The sequence below is a fragment of the Diabrotica undecimpunctata genome, chromosome 7 (genome assembly GCF_040954645.1).
Source record: "Diabrotica undecimpunctata isolate CICGRU chromosome 7, icDiaUnde3, whole genome shotgun sequence".
Taxonomy (NCBI): Eukaryota; Metazoa; Arthropoda; class Insecta; order Coleoptera; family Chrysomelidae; genus Diabrotica; species Diabrotica undecimpunctata.
In genome coordinates this window covers 7,584,430-7,604,885 of record NC_092809.1, presented here as the reverse complement: position 1 = coordinate 7,604,885, position 20,456 = coordinate 7,584,430, and the positions used below count along the sequence as shown (strand labels likewise).

General features: G+C 36.5%; 1 protein-coding gene across 3 annotated transcripts in view; it reads right to left on the bottom strand.

The window, feature by feature from the left end:
• Window positions 1–20,456, bottom strand: part of LOC140444943 (rho guanine nucleotide exchange factor 10) — an 807,510-nt gene that overhangs the window by 588,437 nt on the left and 198,617 nt on the right. For all 3 annotated transcript variants that reach the window (XM_072536652.1, XM_072536653.1, XM_072536654.1), the window contains exon 3: window positions 19,901–20,424. In XM_072536652.1, coding sequence (XP_072392753.1) covers window positions 19,901–20,424 — 524 coding nt within the window. The remainder of the gene's footprint in view (window positions 1–19,900; window positions 20,425–20,456) is intronic.

The following is a 20,456-nucleotide window of genomic DNA, read 5'->3' as shown; positions in this document are numbered from 1 at the left end:
TGTCCAAAAAAAAGATCAATGTCTTGCAATTTTTTCTGGGGCTACGCATAAGACTTAGAATTACAAGGTTTTATATATTTTTATAGGTTTTTCCACTTAGTCCGATTTCGCGCCATCTGAATCCAATTTGTAGTCACATTTTTATGTCATCTGTCCATCTCGTTGGAGGTCGACCTCTATTTCTGTTAGCTTGTATTGGGGTCCCCATTCCAAAATTCTTTTCGTCCACCGGTCATCAACTGATCTTGCTACATGACCTGCCCAGTTCCACTTTAGTGTTGTTATCCTTTCAATAACGTCTGCTACTCCTGATCTTTTGCATATAGTAGCATTGGGTATTCTATCACGTAGAGAAATCCCTAACATTATTCTCTCCATTGCCCTTTCCGCAACTTGTAATTTACTCACTGTTGTTCTTGCGAGTGTTAGGGTTTCTACGCCGTAGGTCATCACTGGCAAAATACACTGATTAAATACTTTTCTTTTCAGACACATTGGAATCTTAGACCTAAAAATATCCTTCATCTTTCCAAATGCAGCCCAAGCGAGGTTTATTCTTCTTTTCAGCTCAATTGTTTAGTTGTCTCGACTTATTTTGATCTCATGGCACAAGTATTTATAGGAGTCAACTGGCTCAATATCTTAGTCTTCTACTGAGATGGTTTTGTTGTGGACTAAATTTGTCATAAATTGTGTTTTTGAAAAATTTATTTTAAGACCAATTTTTTTTGTGGCAGTATGGAGTTCTTGGAGCATTATCTCATAATCATTATCACAGATAATTCTCCAATATATCTATTAGACTGATCAAATTGAACTGAACAACGAGTTCAAAACTGAACACGAGAAGCAATAGTAGCAACACAGGTGCTGGTCCAAAATTGTTACGATCAGAAGAAGGATGTGTTCCTATTCTTTTTAGATTACCAAAAAGCGTTTGATCAAGTCCAACACCACAAGTTAATGCAGATCCTCAAGAAAGTTGATATAGACCAAAAAGACATAAGATGCATTAAAAACGTACTGGCATCAAACGGCACAGTTAAAAATAGACAATTCTATATCCAAACCCATACATATACGAAGGGGCGTTCGACAGGAATGTGTGCTTTCCCCTCTTTTATTTAACATTTATTCGGAAGCCATATTTCAAGAGTCTTTGGAGGATGCAAAGATGGGAATCAAAGTGAATGGAGTATTGATCAACAACATACGATATTATAGTTTATTCGTCTTCCGGGTTTGGACCGTGTCATTTGTGAGTGACCCAAAAGTGGGTTCATCTCGACGTTTCGCTACAATTGTATGTAGCTTCTTCAGGAGAACAAAAAAGGAAAAAGAAAACAAGACAGGAAGATGGGTAGTTAGCAACGGTAACTCAGTTACTCAACGCAACCAGAGGCGAATACTAACTACCAAGATGGGCATTTGGTCACAGTAACTCAACTACTCAACGCAGCCAGAGGTGAAAACCAAATGCCAGGACAGGGATTCACGTCCAACAGCTCAGAACACAGAACGTCAAGAAGCACGCGCTGGCCAATCATGTGGCTGCATCGTGGTAGCGGGACCGGACGGCGGCTCTAGACTGAGATTCCAGATGGGAGACAAGTAGTATCCTTCCTCTCGATTGATATTATGTGGATTTTTTCGGATCTCTAGAGATTCGCGGATTTTCCTGGAATAAAAGAAGGGGCTCTTAGAAATAATATGGGTTTTTTCGAACAATATGGAATGACCGGTTTCTTGGCAGTGTTCTGCAACTGCAGAATGGGAGAAAAGACCTGATCGAATGCATCTTTGATGCTCTTGAATCCGAGTTTTGACGGAACGACCAGTTTCGCCAATATACACTTGTCCACATGAACAAGAATTTTGCCAATTCGCAAAGAAGGTATCAGGACTACTTTTCGACCACCCAAGAAAATCTCACAATATCTACCCTCTCCTAAGGACCCATTACCGCCCCTATCTTCCTGTGGTGTCTATTCTATTCCTTGTTCATGTGGACAAGTGTATATTGGCGAAACTGGTCGTTCCGTCAAAACTCGGATTCAAGAGCATCAAAGATGCATTCGATCAGGTCTTTTCTCCCATTCTGCAGTTGCAGAACACTGCCAAGAAACCGGTCATTCCATATTGTTCGACAAAACCCATATTATTTCTAAGAGCCCCTTCTTTTATTCCAGCAAAATCCGCGAATCTCTAGAGATCCGAAAAAATCCACATAATATCAATCGAGAGGAAGGATACTACTTGTCTCCCATCTGGAATCTCAGTCTAGAGCCGCCGTCCGGTCCCGCTACCACGATGCAGCCACATGATTGGCCAGCGCGTGCTTCTTGACGTTCGCGCCACGGAGTGTGCCGATACGTCCCGACACGACAGGTCACCGCGACTATAAATAGAGCGGTAGCGGAGTAATCGTCGGATTCACTCCCCGCCTCTCGACGCGTTAGTGTTCTGAGCTGTTGGACGTGAATCCCTGTCCTGGCATTTGGTTTTCACCTCTGGCTGCGTTGAGTAGTTGAGTTACTGTGACCAAATGCCCATCTTGGTAGTTAGTATTCGCCTCTGGTTGCGTTGAGTAACTGAGTTACCGTTGCTAACTACCCATCTTCCTGTCTTTTGTTTTCTTTTTCCTTTTTTGTTCTCCTGAAGAAGCTACATACAATTGTAGCGAAACGTCGAGATGAACCCACTTTTGGGTCACTCACAAATGACACGGTCCAAACCAGGAAGACGAATAAACTATAATTCTGACTCTGGCCGTGGAAGCCTACGATTTCATTTAACATACGATATGCTGATGATGGTGTCTTAATTTGTGACAACATAGTCGATCTTCAACAACTTGTCACTATAATCGGAGAATACAGTAAGCGAATGGGATTAGAGATTAATACCAAAAAAACCAAATTTATGATCATCTCCAGAAACTTGGATGCACTTGAAAACTCCACCATAACACTGAATACTAAGTCCATTGAAAGAGTGAGTAAATTTAAATACCTGGGATCGTGGCTTTTTGAAGACTGGGTATCGGGCAGGGAAGTAAAATGTCGCATTGAGCAAGCTCGACAAGCTTTCGTAAAATTCAAGAAGGTACTGACTTGTTCAGAGTTCGATCTTCAACTGACACTAAGGTTTACTAAGTGCTACGTGTGGTCAGTGCTGCTATATGGCGTAAAAGGCTGGACACTCAAAACGAGGGATATAAACAGATTAGAAGCTTTCGAAATGTGGCTCTATCGCCGTATCCTAAAAATACCATGGTCAGCAAAAATCACAAATATAGATGTCCTTAAAAGAGTAAACCAAGAACGCCAACTTTTCGAAATCATCAAGAAAAGGAAAACGGCGTATCTAGGTCACATCATGCGAAATGAAAAATACCAGTTCCTCCAACTTATAATCGAGGGTAAAATTGAAGGCAAGAGAGGAATGGGACGCAAGAAAATGTCCTGGCTCCGAAACATAAGGCAATGGACAGGGATTAACGACATACAATCTCTGATACATATTGCAAGAAATAGAGAATTAATGGAAAATGTGATCGCTAACATCCATTAGTGGATTTGCATCTGAAGAAGAAGATCAAATTATCACGATGATACTCCATACGTTACATAGTTCACAACAACATAGTCGTGTAAAGACAAGATTTAAGTAGTGGTAGACATTTCACCTGTCAAACCGGTCTATACAGTTGCGTCATAGATGATCATAACCTGTGTTATGATCATCTGTGATTGCGTCAAGTAAAAATCTAACTTACTTGGCTTATACATAGTAAAGATAAAGGCAATTATAAAAATACGCAATTTTTAGTTTATTAAATTTAAATCCACGATAGAATTAGTTCATTAAGCGCATCAATTTCTTAGTTCTGTACATTAGTGAAGCCGTCTCTGAATGCACTAGCAGCCGACAAAGAATCTAAAACACGTAAACATGCGTAATTGTAGACCTTCCACAGCTACACAATCTCCGCCGTTAATGATGACGATTCTTTTTACAACGAACAGAAAAAACGTACACAGCATGTCGATATCGGCTTTTTCTGCAACAAACAGCAACTCGTGTTTTCCGAATTCCATTCTTAATTGCAAATGTTTCACAGTCACAAAAAAAGAATAGATTTTTACGAATTGTAAAAACGTTTTAGGTACAGTTTAAACTTGACGTATGTTGCTAGTTTAGTAGAAGAGAATAACGGATAGAGAAAAAATGTTACAATACCAAAAAAAAACAGAGTTTGGTATATATCACGAAAACTAACCAGAAAGAAATTTAGTACAAGTTTCTTTTCCTCGATTTGTAGCTCGATTTTCTGTTTCCCTATTGTTTAATACATTGTTTTATACTTTGCATTCTATTATTTGTCTGGTTTCGTACACCTAAGTTACATGATCTGATTTTAAACCCATCTCTATTTTTGCGTCATAAAAATCTCATTCCAACATTCTGGATCGAATTTTTTTCGATTAATTTAATTATGGAATTTTTCTACCTGGATATCAGCTCCCTCCCCGTCTTTCTCGTGATGGGTGCTAAGCAGCTACTTGAGTTGAGCTAATAAGACGGTGGAAATTAAGGTTGTAGAATATATTGAGTGCCTTTGAGGAGATGATTAGTCAAAGTAGAAGGGTTGCTTGTCTACACTCAACAACAAGCAGTCACGCAACGCTACGAGTATCATACTTACGACCCTCTGAAAGGAACGAGACTACGCAAAATTATAGTGGATGTACTCTTTTATGAATTGATGAAAGAAATGGGATCGTTTTTTCTTTGTGGGGTTGTTGCCTTTAGAAGTTACGTTGCTAGGAACTCAGGAATATTGACATGAATTTCTACACTAATTAAAACAGCATATTAGAACATATAAAGAAAATTATACGGAGATTTTTAAGGTAATAGATCAAAAGGGAAGGTACATAATTAAAAAAAAACGATATTCTTATTATGTAAATATAGTTCATTGAAAAGTTACATTGAGATTACATTTTTGAGAGGACGCAATTTTATTTTTTTACTTACGGACCGGAGACCCTTGTCCCGGCCATGATCTTGGATAAAAGGACGCAGAGGGTTTTCGCGCTGTATCTCGTAAATTAGCAACCCCATGTGAAAATATTAACAGTTCCTCCTCATTCTACCGGAAAGATGCAACTTTTAGAAGTTTGCATTTAACATTTCAAAACTGCTTACAATGCAGCTGTAGACAGTTGGATGATGCGGAATCCAGGAAAACCTCTAACGATTTATGAGGTAGCTGCTTGCGTTGGAGATGCACATATGTTATGGCGAGCACGCCACTGTGTGTGTGTGTGTGTGTTTTATCTCAATATTCAGACTACTTAGAAGATGATAAACATCCACGCTGAGTATCTCGAGGTGTTTACGATATTATCAAGAACTATGAGAGGTTTTTAGGATAGTTTGTAATTCTTAAGTTAGTATAGTTTTATACCCTAAACTGTTAACATCTAAATAAATTTGTGCATTTCATTCAGAGTTACGTTATTTAATTCTCCAACGAACATATATCATTTTATAGAGAATAAAAGTAGCGCAGTCAGTAGAATTTCCAATTAGAAAAAGTAAAGCCTTTTTTTAATCGATTTTTATCGTTAATTGGAAAATTGGAGAATTAGTGACTTAGTATTTGAGTTCCGAGTGTAAGGCCACGAGGAAGGAAAACTGAATGAACCCGTAAGCAACTTCGAAGAATTCCAAGTGTAAGGCTACTTGTTGTGTAAAGCCACAAAGTAATTCGGAAGTTCTGGGGAGGCGCAACTAGCAACTTCGTGAAATCTTCTCAACCAGCTTTAGTGAAAAGCCACTCGACCCTGGAAACGGTGAAGCATTTCCACAGAAGAAGCAACATCTCGGCTACCATTCCGACTACATACAGTTTAGAATTTCGACCAGTTCCAGTGTAAACCCATTTGATCCAGAAGGTACAACGTTCTTCACCCGTTCTCTACCCGTTCCAGTGTAAATCCACTTGATCTGAGACGCTGCAACGTTTTCGACCAGTTCCGGTGTAAAGCCACGTTCTCACGGAAATACTTGAGGTTAGTCGAATTATATTAATTTTTTATTTGTTTTCATTTTTTTTATTTACTTTGTTTCGCAATTTTCAAACTTTTAAGCTATCATATCTAGTATTTGCATTTTTTTTAATTGTTTAATTTATTTTTGATAATACAATGGCAACTAACGACGTAACAGCAACTACGCCAATAATTTCCGCTACCACTTCTAATAATTATATTAATTGTGACAAAGCTATCAAGCTTATAAATGTTTTTAATGGGTCCTCTTCAAAATTACATTATTTTATAGATTCTGTTGATTTCATATTTGCAAAATTTGACCCAGAGGAATTGCAAATTTTTCCTTTTATTGTAAAAAGCAGGTTAGAGGGAAAAGCTCTTGATTTCATTGGCTCGAAAGAATTTTCGACATGGCAAGAGATAAAAAATGCTCTCCTTTCTCAGTTTGGTGAAAATTTGGATTTGCAGTGTCTAAATTTTGAGTTATGTCATTTTAAACAACGTTCTAATGAAAAACCTACAAATTTCGTTGATAGAATTGAAAAACAATTAATAAGAATCAATACAGTTATCAAATACGATTCAAATTTGAACAATGTTGAGAAAAAATGTTTAAATAATTTTCACAGTAAGACTGCAATTCTGACCGCTATTACGGGCATAAAAGAACCTTTGTGTCAAATGCTTCGCTCTTTAAATCCTAGTTCGTTACTTCAAATTAATCAAATTTTAAATGATTATGAAAACCAACAATATTTCAAACAAACAAATGACAATTTTTCTAAATTAATTATAAATAATGACAATGAAATTTTTTCAAGTACTGCAGGTACGCAAAAAACATTTTCTGATCCCGGTTCAACAAATCAATCGATAAATCCACCAATTAAATTAACCATTCCAAAGTGCACTGTTTGTCATAAATATGGACATAAAGCAGAAAAATGTTATCGTAAACCACAATCTCACAATGTTGTTCATAATACCTATTGCGACAACGATAGTGCAGAAAAAGAAATAGAAATCGAAGTTGATCAGGATTTCTTTAGAGCAAGTGCCGCTGACAACGTTACAGTTTACCAAGTAGCAAATAAACCGCTTCTTTACGCGCATATTAAAAATTTGAATATAAAATTATTAATTGATTCAGGGGCAGCTATATCAATATTGAAACCAGGTAAAATTTTAGACTCTTATCACTTTAATCATGAAAATTTTGAAATATTTGGTATTAATAACGAACCAATTCAAGTTACAAAGAGCGTAAACTTTAAGTTATTTTCGGGTGTTCAAAAATTCTATATAGTTGACATAAATTCTCCTTTTGATGGAATACTTGGTTATGATTTTTTAGAAAAGAATAAATGTGTTATTGACTTTGGTTTAAATACTTTATTTGCTAATCGCGAGGAAATCCCATTGTTTCAATCTGATCAGGAACATAATATACTTAGTGTAAATAATATACACGAACATCAAGTCCTAAGTAATAATGTTATTGACGTAACTAAAAAAATCGATACTATTGTAAGTAAACTAAAATTAGAAGCTCTGCCAAGAATTCGATTAAACCATGTCCATCAAAAACAAAATGAATATACCGAATTTGAGAATATTAAAACTAACTTAGGTAAATTTAAATAATTTCTCCTATTCTAATGAGCAAATCTTAGACGTTAACAATAAGAATATTTTATATCTATACGATGAGAATGACAGAAATGTATATCATTTCGAAAATTTCATTTTAATAATGTAAAACCATTTTATGATGCGATTAACTAAACGAAGTTGAAGTGTAACACGACAAGTAGTAGATATGAGCTTTAATTATCCACATTATAAAGGAATTTTAATCAATAATGACTGCAATATATAATTCGATTACCTTGTGGTACACTTCATCTACGGCTTTCTCGTAACAACAAAAGTAGAATAAGTTATTGCCGGTTGGTTTTTTTGTTCCATGTGGACCTACCTGCCCTGTACGGAGTATGAGAGGCTCTTCACTACAAGTCAAAACTTCAAAGCTGCAAAAGAAGCCCTTCTTGGACACCCCAGCTTCTGTCTTCAGGAGGGAGGTGTTATGGCGAGCACGCCACTGTGTGTGTGTGTGTGTGTGTGTGTGTGTGTGTTTTATCTCAATATTCAGACTACTTAGAAGATGATAAACATCCACGCTAAGTATCTCGAGGTGTTTACGATATTATCAAGAACTATGAGAGGTTTTTAGGATAGTTTGTAATTCTTAAGTTAGTATAGTTTTATACCGTAAACTGTTAACATCTAAATAAATTTGTGCATTTCATTCAGAGTTACGTTATTTAATTTTCCAACGAACACATATCATTTTATAGAGAATAAAAGTCATATATGACTGCAATGACTCCGTCAAATATTTCTAGTGCCTTTAAGAAGACCGGCATCTTCCTGTGCGATAGAAATGTTTTTACCGACATAGACTTCTTGCCAAAGGAAGTTACTAACAGGCCCATTACTGAAAATGATGGGAATTCTCCAGATGGGCAAATCTTCAGTGCAGAAAATCCACTGGTAGTCAGTGCAGAACATAGTAGAAGTAGAACTCCTGCCTCTGAGGCTGAAATATCTTTGTAATTTGTAACTCCGGATCAATTCCGAGGCCTGCCAAAAGCTGTTAGAGCCTTTGGCAGAGCCAAAGTTAATTTGTAAACTGTATTCAGTTCAATTAATTGTCTATACAACATAATATTTAACGTCCATTATCATAAGCTTCTTTACACATTTTATATCTTTGACTGCTACATATCTTTTTAAGGTAACCCACTTATAATAACTTTTCCATGGATGTTTGGTTTTTCATATTGTTCTTTTTAGATGAACTGATGATGCTTCTTGATTAAGAAGCGAAACGCCTTCAATAAATAGATGAAGTAGCCACCTTCTTTGTCTTTTATTTCTCCGCTTTGACCGAAAAACCCACCACTCTTCGAGTGTTCCTTAGTTTATATTGGATTGACGGTCGTACTCCTTTTCTCGATGCTATATTATAATATTGCCATCAACTCTCTCATTAAGGACTTACAAAAACACATCTTCAGTTATGTGTGTCATAATAGATAATATTATCATTAATTGTGGAATGCAGATAAAATATGAAATTTATTTAATTAATCCGTTACATCATAAGACAACTTCACTCTCCGTCTCCATTCTTTAATTATCTCAATTTAATCCATTCATTAATATTTTTATAAGATTAATAAATAATAAGCTTAATCATAAACAAACGTTTTGTGAACAATGAACCTTTGTAAGTCTCTTTATTTATAAATAAAAATAACGCTATTAGTGTGTCAGCACGTCACATAATCAGCTTTTAGTTTCTGTGACAGCTTGCACAATTATTGGTAAAAATAAAAATATACACATACAGCTGCAATGAAAGAAGTTCGTGAGTATTTAATACTTTTATGGATATAATATTTATAAAAGCTGAATTTAGTCCTCCAACAACAATCTTTAATTTATAATTACATTAAACATTTTGTACTATTTGGATACAAATTACGCAACAAGAATTACTACATCGCGTATATAATATTACGTAAAATACCTTTCTACTTTCTTGTTTTACCATCTTTGATAACAGCTCCTTACATGCATCCAAAATATTCCTCTAGCTACGCTTAAATGGACTTATAATACAAAATGATTTATTTGTAGAGAAAGAGAGCAGTGTGCTAATATGGTTAGCAAAAAAGACCCAACGATTGGAATTCGCTGTCGATAGTTCCAATTCCCACGAACAACACTTAGCTCTCAGTTGAACTTTCTGAAGATTAAGATAATAAGCGCGAGCAAGGCTCATAAACAAAACGATAGATTGCGGTCGAAACGAGTGTTTGCCTTTACCGGCTCCGGTTCGGGTTTACTCGATGTTGAACTGAATTGCCGACTTATCGCACGGGAAAAGGAACTATGCCTTTTAGATATCAGATCTCAGGGGAGAAGCTGATACAAAATGAATACTTTGGTAAACGGAAGACAAATATTGTTTTACTGTCCCAGGCACGAAATTAAGGATTTGGTTAAGAAAACGCGTACAATGGATGAAAACAATTCAAACTATAGAGTATTCTACATCAAATAACAACAAAATTGGAACTGTGAATGTTTACGTTCACAAGACAAGTGATATAATACATAATAAAGTACACAATTTCATATTTGACATCGGGTTTAATTTATAACCCATAAATTAATTCCAGCATATATATACTAATATAAAAATTGGTTCAATTGACCGTTTATGATCGATTTGCCCCCATAATGTGCATATTATGGGGGCAAATCGATTGCAAAATCAAATGGGATTGAATTGTGGAAATCCGAAGTACCCAATAGGGTCTTTCGTTGTCTCTATTTAACACGTTCAAGTAAGAACTGGTGTTTAAAATACTAAGCTTCAGGGTTGGTGATTAGCTAACTATTTTATATAGAAACTTTTGCCCTGTTTAAGAAACTTTTATTACAATGAACACTTATACTTAATTTAGCCTATATTCTGTATATATACGAGGGTGGATTGATATAAAACTAGCTTTTGATAGAAAAAACAAGTTTTTTGGAATTAAATCGATTTATTTCTCAATGTAGTCTCCTTTTAGCTCGATACACTCAGTAAGACGATGTTCCAATTTTTTTATCCCATCCGAATAGTAATTTTTCTCGAGCTCTTCAAAATAGGCCAAAGTTTCAGCGACGACTTCATCATTTGTTGCGAAACGGCGTCCTCCGAGCCATTTTTTTAGGTTTGGAAACAGGAAAAAATCGTTGGCGGCAAGATCTGGGGAATACAGTGGGTGTTCAACCAATTCATGGCCCAATTCGTGTAATTTTGCCATGGCGGCGGCCGATCGGTGAGCCGGTGCATTGTCTTGGTGAAAGAGCACTTTTGTGCGTTCCAAACCGGGCCGTTTTCGACGCAATTCGGCATCGAATCGATCCAATAATGCTGCGTAGTACTCACCATTGATTGTTTTTCCTTTTACCAAGTAGTCGATGTTGATGATGCCCTTCGCATCCCAGAAAACAGTCGCCATCACTTTGCCGGCCGGATGTGCACTCTTTGCCTTCTTCGGTGGCTCTTCGCCGCGTTTGCGCCACTGTTTTGACTGTTCTTTGGTTTCCGGTGTGTAATAATGTACCCAGGTTTCATCAACGATAATAAATCGGCGAAAAAAATCCTTCGGATCGCGCCATATAATCGCCAAAAGCGTCTCAGAAGTGGTCACACGTTTTTGCATTTGATCGATTGTCAGCAAACGCGGCACCCATCGCGCGGATAGCTTTTTCATGTCCAAATGATGGTGAATGATGTTGTGTACACGTTCGTAGGAAATGTTTAGGACCTCTATTAACTCGAGGAGCTTAATTCGACGATCTGCCATAATCATGTCATGGACTTTGTTGATCATTTCCGGCGTGGTGAAGGTGCAACCTCACCATAAACTTCGTCCAGGTCGGCTTTGATTTGCACATTCGTTTTGCCCTTTTTGTGGAGGAACTTGATCACCGAACGATACTCGACTTTTTCCATTTCTCCGAAAACACAAAATTTGCTTGCTTTTGACGGCTGTAAAAACCAAAATTGTTTTTAAAACTTAAAATTTTGACAGACGTCATGTCATGAATGGCAAATGTCAACCCCGAAACCAATTTGGTATCAAGTGGCGCCATTTTTTTCAAATTTACACCACATTTAACCTTTACACGCGCTGGCGTATTTTGTACGCCAGATATAATAATTCTACTCCAAATATATTTTAAAATTTATTTGCATAGTGTTTTAGTCATTGGGGCACAAAATATATTTTTCTTTATAAACAATGCTTTTTCTCATGTAGGTAAAAATTTTTATTAGTAATTTTATTTTTCAGGGAACAGATTCCAGTTACAAATCCCAATCGACTTACTGATAAAGAACTCCAAGCATTCGCTGATGCATTATTTCGAGAAGAAGACGAAGAAAAAGTTATTTTTAACTAAGAATCCAAATCTGATTCGAATGGATATTCAAGTAAAACTTCTAGCGAAAATGAAAATGAACTAAGTTCAGAAGACTTCTATAAAGACAAGGATGGAACAATATAGTATAAGTATTCTTTGAAAAGTAAGTTTATTAAGACTAAGACAACGAGTATTGTAAAAGTACTTCCTGGACCCCAGCGTGTTGGTGGTCGTCCTCTGCTCCGTTTGTCTTCTCTTGGGCGCCAGTCAATTAGTTTTCGGGTCCATCTTGTGTCTTTCAGTCTCGCTATGTGATCGCGAAAGAGACACCAGAAATACAACCATATCTGAAATTATGGTAACGATAGAACTTTTTTTTTTAACTGGGCTGAAAAACAATGTCACACACATTTTTCGGAATTGTGGACAACTGATGGAACGGGCTCAGAAATTTTCATAGCTTGCATGAGCTGCAACCGATTTTTATTTCTCTTATGTGCTCTTACGTTCGACAATACAGATACAAGAGATCAAAGAAAAGCTACTGACAAACTTGCCCCTATAGGCTAGACAATATAGATAGACAAGGCTAGACTTCCCCACTACCTCATCAACATCTGTGACACTTACCTGTCCAACAGAACATTCCAAGTTTCAGCGGACCAAAAGATGTCAGCAATTCAAGATATTCAGGAAGGAATGCCTCAGGGCAGCATTTTATCTCCAATTTTGTATAACATTTTTGTTTCAGACCTACCTACAGATCCAAGAACTTCAACAGCTCTTTATGCAGACGATACAGCAGTGTATGCATCCGGAAAAGACGAAGAAAGAATCATCAGGAATATGGAAAATCACTTAGAAAAAATCACGAGGTACACCGAAAAATGGAAGATAAAAATCAACACCCAAAAGACGCAGTTCATAGTCTTCAGCCAGAGTTCGAGACCAACACGAAACCAAATCAGGATAGGAGGCAACAGGATCCAGGAAGAAGACTCAGTCAAATACTTAGGAGTCCACCTCGACAGAAGACTCAACTTCCGGATGCATATACAAAAAACTAAGGTAAAAGCTAATGCAGCTAAAAGACTAATTCTTCCTTTCATTTTTAGGACCACCCCGCTGTCCAAGGCCAAGAAAATCCAGTTGTACCAGGCCTATGTTAGATCGGTGATGCTGTACGCAGTTCCAGTGTGGAGTTTCATTGCAGAAACACACTGGAGAAGATTAGAAGCCACGGAAACATCATGGGAAGACAAAATCACGAACGCAACCATCAGAGAAAGGCTCCAGTATACACCACTAAGGGAGGTGGCCGAAAAAAGGACCAGTTATTTCTTCCACCAGGCTACAAGAAGACTCCTTAAGACCAGGGGCATCCTCGAGAATAACAAGAACCAGAGGATGCATAGAACTACCCATAAACTGATCGACCACCTGATCAGGGCCTAGCCGGATGGTTGCCGGAAAACAGCCAAGCAGGGAAGTAGGTACGGTGCCGTAAATTAGTACCTACAGAAGAAGACGAGGATAAATCCACACAAAGAGGTCCAGGATGCCGAGAGGACGAATAATCAAGAAGCTGGCGGTGCAAGTGCGGGACGCTGAAAGAAAACTATAATGAATGATATACTCAATGACATGTTAAGTTTTATTAGGCAATAAACGTTTTTATTTTTTATTATATAATATCTTGGCATCAGTCGATAGACCACGGCATTACCTAGAGCACGTCTGCTCTAGGAGGTCGCCGGTCGGGGCTCTACTCCATTTTTGCCAACGCAAACCTTAAGACTCTGTAGGTAGTCTTCTTCCTGCTCCAAAAAGTTGTTTTATTTTCAACGATGATCCTACTGATAGCTCATATAAGAAAATTCACACCAAGTGTTTATCAAGACTTGGTAAAATACCATACATCCAGAAGTTAATATGGATAAATGCTTAGGGGTATTTCATACATTATATCTGGAGCCCCTAAGTAGAGCGTACAGCAAAGTGTTTAACACCATAGACACCCTCTTGCTGCGACGACATACGAGGGAGGTGTTTTCTTGTGGTAGACAGGAAAACCGAACTACAACGATAACACGCATCATTTGTCTCAGATCAGTCTGCAAGGATCATTCTGTTGCTGTTGTTACTTGCAACTATTGTTGTTGGTACACACAATGTCAAAATAAAGATGACAGCTTATAGGATTTGCAATAAATATTTAATCACTTTGACTGTTATTTTTTATATTTTAGTGTTAGTAATGTCTCTTTGGTTTCAAACAATTTGTTGATATCAATTTCATTCTATCTGACGTACTCAAAATGTTCAATCTTATTAATATGTTAATAAATAAGGTTTATAACAAACAACTAAGTGTATTAAAAAAAAAATAAACAAAACTGCTGTTTTTAAGACAAGTGTCTCCTGTGTATAAAGTACGCCAAGCGTGTACTTGTGTTATAACTTGATGTGCGAGTAATTTAGGTTAATATTTTTATACTCTGTCCTTTTGAAAATGATAGCATGAATCCTCTAAGGTATATCCTTATTCACACTGTAAAATAATCTTTCTTAACTGTCTCTTCCCCAAATAACTATTCATTATAACACTTATGAATTTCGGTTGTAAAGCAAATTTCTATTCGAAACGAACCATTCAGCTAATATCAATCCCGAGCAAGATTAATGAATGTTTCGCTAACGTAAGCAGCCAGTTTACTGTGAATAAAAAGAAATAACAGCAGTGATAAGAACGTCTTGCATCGACTGAAATGGATGTATGACTCCAGTATCAGCACTTCTTCTGGAAGATTTATAAGAGAATTAGTGACGTGATAAAATAAAATAGTATCGGCATGGCTGGACAGAGTAATGTGGGAATTGATTTTATACACAATGGCGGAGGTGAGAAATAGTGGAAGTCTTCCCCAATAAGTTTTAATCAATCAAATAAACTGTTTCATATAATAAGACCGTATTACAAATAATTTGTTATACGGTCTTTAATTAAGATTTCAAAAATGCTACCTATTATTGGTATTATAGTTATAGGTCTATAGTTATCTATCTTTTGCATTGTGTATAGGTCTTGAGGATAATTCGGATCAATTTTGACATTAGTGGTTAACTGTTAAAGCCACTTTTATTTAGAATTAATTAATTCATAAAACTTAATGACGGTATTAGATTTTTGTTTCGATACAGGCCGCTTATACATATTTCGACCTCTTTAGGTCTCATCAGAGCGGTATATGCCACTGCTCTGAATCGAAACAAAATCTATCCCGTCGTAGGCCAATAATTATCGAAATAACTATTTACAGACGTAACAACGCCATCTAATAACAACAAGAGAAGTCATACGATTTCCTACCTGGCGAAACCGAATTCAAATTTTTACCACGGTGCTTTCTACAACTTGCAAAGCAAACAGCTTGATGAATTACTCGGCAAGGGAACCTAAAATATGCATTCCATATACTCTTTTTGGAGTATCAGAAACTGAATTCACTACGAATTTTGACCATGATGAACGGCAGGTGGACCCAAGTTGCTACCTTGTGGTACACCTGATGTCGACATAAATGGCTTAGATAAACTGTTCCCCACTTTAACTTGACCTCATAAACAATAACAAGATATGACCCCATAAACATACATTCTTCTGAGTCAAAATCAAATTTGCTTAGCTTTTCAATAAGTATAGAGTGATCAATGTTATCAAAAGGTACAGTTGGTAAAAATGACATCCAGCGGAGTTTTATTATTTATGGCCCCTACTGTAAAAACGCACAAATTTAACACAGTGAACAACCCTGGTAAAAAACCATGTTGTTCTGGACAGAACCTATCTCCAAAGTAATTCAAAATATTGTTATAAAGCACATTCTCGAATATCTTAGCAATTGAATTGATGACAGATATAGGCCTATAGTTCTCAACGATACCAGCATTACCATTTTTAAATATAGGTGGTTTAACTGCATGCTTTAAGCTATCTGGAAATTTACTTTGTTGAAGGGACAAATTAAAAATTAGTGTGAGAGGGATAGAAAGAGCCTCTGCACAACCTTTAAAAATGTATGCTGGTATATTGTCATTACATGTGGCTTTTTTTGGTTTTAATCTTTTAATGCTTTGGAGAACATTCTCAACTGTTATTTTTAAAAAAGTAAAAACCCCCCTGATTCAGTGTACAATTGATACTATTTGATCTTTGAAATACAGCGCCAAAGTATTCTGCAAAAACATTGGCAATATCCTGACAGCCACTTATGTCCATACCTCTATAAGAGACCTCTGTTGGAATTGTATTACTTACACCACGGGATTTTATAAAGGACCAAAAACTACTAGGGTCAGTTTGTACATTATTCTCAACATTTTCATTGTGACACCTATATGCTTTTCTACAAGCTGTTTCGCCTCTCTAAAGCAGATTTATTTCCCTGCTTATGAAGACGATTCTTACGTTTAATCTTCGATATAAGTTCTGAAGTAAAGAAAGTAGGATACCTGTTTGTTGTTCTTAATACATTCCTCGACTGTTTTTTGGGTACTGACTGTACTTTGGGTACTTGTGATTTTTAGAGCATAAATTTTTCAGAAATTAAAAAAAAAAGCATAAATAGTTCTGGGCATGAACGAGCTAAAATAACATCGGTCAAATCAGATTGCATTTAATCGCACCAGTGTTGCCAGTTTCCTGAACAGATCTGCACGCCTCTGGCAATCATTCGCTGATTAACTCTCCATCATAGACTGACTCTTCTTACTTTATAAATCGACGATACTCAAAGCGAAAACCTCAAGAATATAAATTTCAACAAACACTTAACTTTTTCCGTTCTAGCCGGAATCATTAGAGATATACGCTATTAATTTTATCTTGAATTCTTAATTGCTGCCAGCAAAATTGAAATACACCCCGATGCTGATCGCGGATCGATCACTTTGTGTGTAGCTTTGGACTCGATTCAATTTGTAAAAAGTAAATAAAAGAATAATCATTGAAATAATGATGCGGTGTCTGGAACTAGGTATTATACTGTTTAATACATGTTGTATGTTCATGTATATGTAATTACTGATAGTAATCAATATGGAAAGAATAGAAGATACATTAACTATTTCAATATACACAAGATACCAGTAATAAAAAACGTCCATAAGCCTATCAAATTTAACAAGCTTTAATGAATTAATTTTATTAAACAAGACGTAAACTAATAAAAACTGTTGAACTAATGCTATATTTATTAGTTTACGTTCAGATATATTTGAGTATAACGGAATACGTCCAGACCTCTGAAGAGATCTTTGGTTCTTACAAGGTCAAATGGGGTATTGGAACTTTTGAACCATACAAAACTGCAGAATCCGATGGTATATTTCCCAGGCTACTCCAAGAGGAAGTAGAAATAATTATGTGTCCCCCTGATCCAAATATTTAAAGATAGCCATGCTCTGAAATTCATTAATAAAACTTGGAACAGAGCGAAGGCGGCGTTTATTCGTAAATCAGGAAAAACAAATTACACCTTAGCAAAGTCATACAGGCCAACACATCTGACTTCATAAATGTTGAAAACTATGGAAAAAATCTTGAATGAATACATAAAGAAAAACAATCTTAATACAAACCTATTGCACCAGATCAATGGACGTATCAAGCAGGGAAATCAGGTGAAGCCGCCCAGTAGAATCTGTTGTCAGAACTCGAAACGAGTTTATATGCTCTTGATGAATTCTTAGACGTCAAGGATGCATTTGATAATACCTCTATGACAGTGAATTATTCAGATACTTCAGAGTAGAATTATATCCACAGATACGCATGAAAATGCCATAAACCTGAGGGCAACTAAGGGGAGTCTTCAAGGGTGTGTATTGTCACCAACATTATAGAATATAGTCGTTGATGACCTGATTCGTGGACTGATTCGTGGAGCAGCCAATGAATGTGAGTCCGGGGTTCCGAAGACGATATTGTAAGAGTCAACACAAGAAAATTTTCCAGTATTGTTGCGGATCAGACCGACAGTTACATATGTTTCAGTACTTTCTCATACCTCCCACCATCCTACAACAAAAAAACGCTTCTAAATATGACAGGAGCCTTGCATAGTACAGGAATAGCATCTTTACAGGAAAAGCAATACTTGGAGGCCGAATTACGTATTGAAGATACACACAAATACTACTGGAACTATACTTGAGGAATCCATCTATCAAATAAACTCAGATATAATGACACCAGAACTAATCTTCACTAAGAACATTAACACAATTATACCATCTACAAAACAAAAAGTAACAAATATTGATGTAGTTCACTGATGGATCTAAAACTGCCCATGGTACTGGATTAGGAGTCTGAGCTTACATGTAATTATAACAAATTTTACAGCCTAGGGTCTAGATCAATATGCTACTATGGTCCAGGTTGAACTTTGTACGTTGGTGTCCTGCATTGATGAAATCATGGATGGAAACCCCAAAGAAACCAGAATTAACACTTATACATATAGCCAAGCGACTATTCTAACCGTGAAGAACTCACCAAATCAAAACTGATGAAGAACTGCATACAGTCTGTTCCAAACCCTTCTTTCAGTACGTCACTAATTTTGACATAATATAGGATTTTAAGAATGTCGAGAATTATTGCATGTCATTTTAGTTAAATTTGACAGTTGCAGGATCGTAATCCCTCTTTTTCTAATTGAAAATAATTTAATAATTTTAATATTAGTCTTTGTTCTTTCTCGATGTATCTCGGCATGTTTAAAATATTTTTATGACAATACAAAATTAAATTTTCACTGTAAAATGTCTGATAATACTAACCTGGAATGACAATTATTTTATCAGTTGACGTTGTGAGAGTACTGTCAAGATCGAGACCTTCTGCGTCAAATTATATTTATGCGCATCATTGATTGGGTATCTATTTAGCGTATTCTAAACTCCAACCAATTATACATCCGTAAGTAGAATTAGCTTTAGGATAAATAATTTTCTAAGTTCTATGTATAATAATCACAGACTCACGTTTTTTTCTGTCACTTCTAGCTTAATGTGTTAGAGAGAATTCGATCAACTATGACGCACTGAAAGAAGGGTTTGGGACGAACTATACTCCTCAAAGACCTGGCAAAAGGCAGTCAGTGTCCTTAATATGGGTACCGGTACCCGATCAAGAAAGGGTGCATGGAATTGAACGAGCAAATTTGTTGGCAAAACCAGGCTTGAGAGAAACTTTTGTAACGAGTTTCAGAAGTAGCTGATAAGGAATCATAAGCCACTTAAGGGTAAATCCAGACCAAAAACAAAATAATGAAGTATATTCATAAAAACCCCCGGACAATTTGATCAACCTCAACAAACGAGAGATTAAAACGTTCACCAAAATGGTGACTGGACATAAGAAAACACCTATCCAAAGGTAAGACGAATGAACCATGGTGCAGAAAACGTGAAATGGAAGAGACTGCCATAAACATCCTGTCATTGCAATGTGCTACGTGATATGAGGCAGGAATTCTCTCTGAGGTCATAGTAATTATGATATTTTAATTGTATGTTGAATCAAATTTTAAGGGCAGTATTAGAATGATTAGTTAAAGCATGTGATTAAAATTTCTTTCTATATATTAATTAACTTATCGACATTTTTTGTATTGCATTGTATTTTGTATTTTTTCTACCTATTTTTTTATATTGTTTTTGATGTGTTTTAATTATTGTACTTTATTCACATAAGTATTTTTATAATTGTACGCTTATATTTGTATATCACATTTCTATAAATTATCATACAGACATATAGTACCAATAAGACTTACCTTTGCTTTTATTGAGACTAATGTTACTTGGAAAAGCAGCGATCTTTTTCCACGCTTTCTTTCCCCAGAATCCTTTACTAGCTGGCTCTGCAGGTGTCGAACTTCTCGGTACATAAGAAGCAGCACTTTTGGCCCTTTCAGGCCCGCGTCTCAAACTACCGGCCGCACTTCTGTAACTAGCACCACTAGAACTACCACTAAAACCACTATCCAGGTCCACTAAGGGTGCGGGACTAAGCAGTTCGTCTGTAGGGCCGACCGTAAGAAGATCAGCTAATTGATCGTCCATTTCGTTCTCCCTGTCGGTATCGTCGCTACCTTCTTGAGAGTTGGAAGGCATCAACATGGCTTCCACCGAGAGATTCAGTTCGCCGAGGACTCTTCTGTGACCGTGTTGGACTCGTCGGACTTCCTCCTCGACTAGGCTTTGGTTTAGGGACATTATAGAGTCCTGGTGCGCTTTGCGGCGTCTAGCTTTAGCTAGGTCGCTGATCTCTTCGTAGATATTTTCTTCTGTTCCATACCTGAAATGAAATTATTAGAAAAGTTGTGAAAA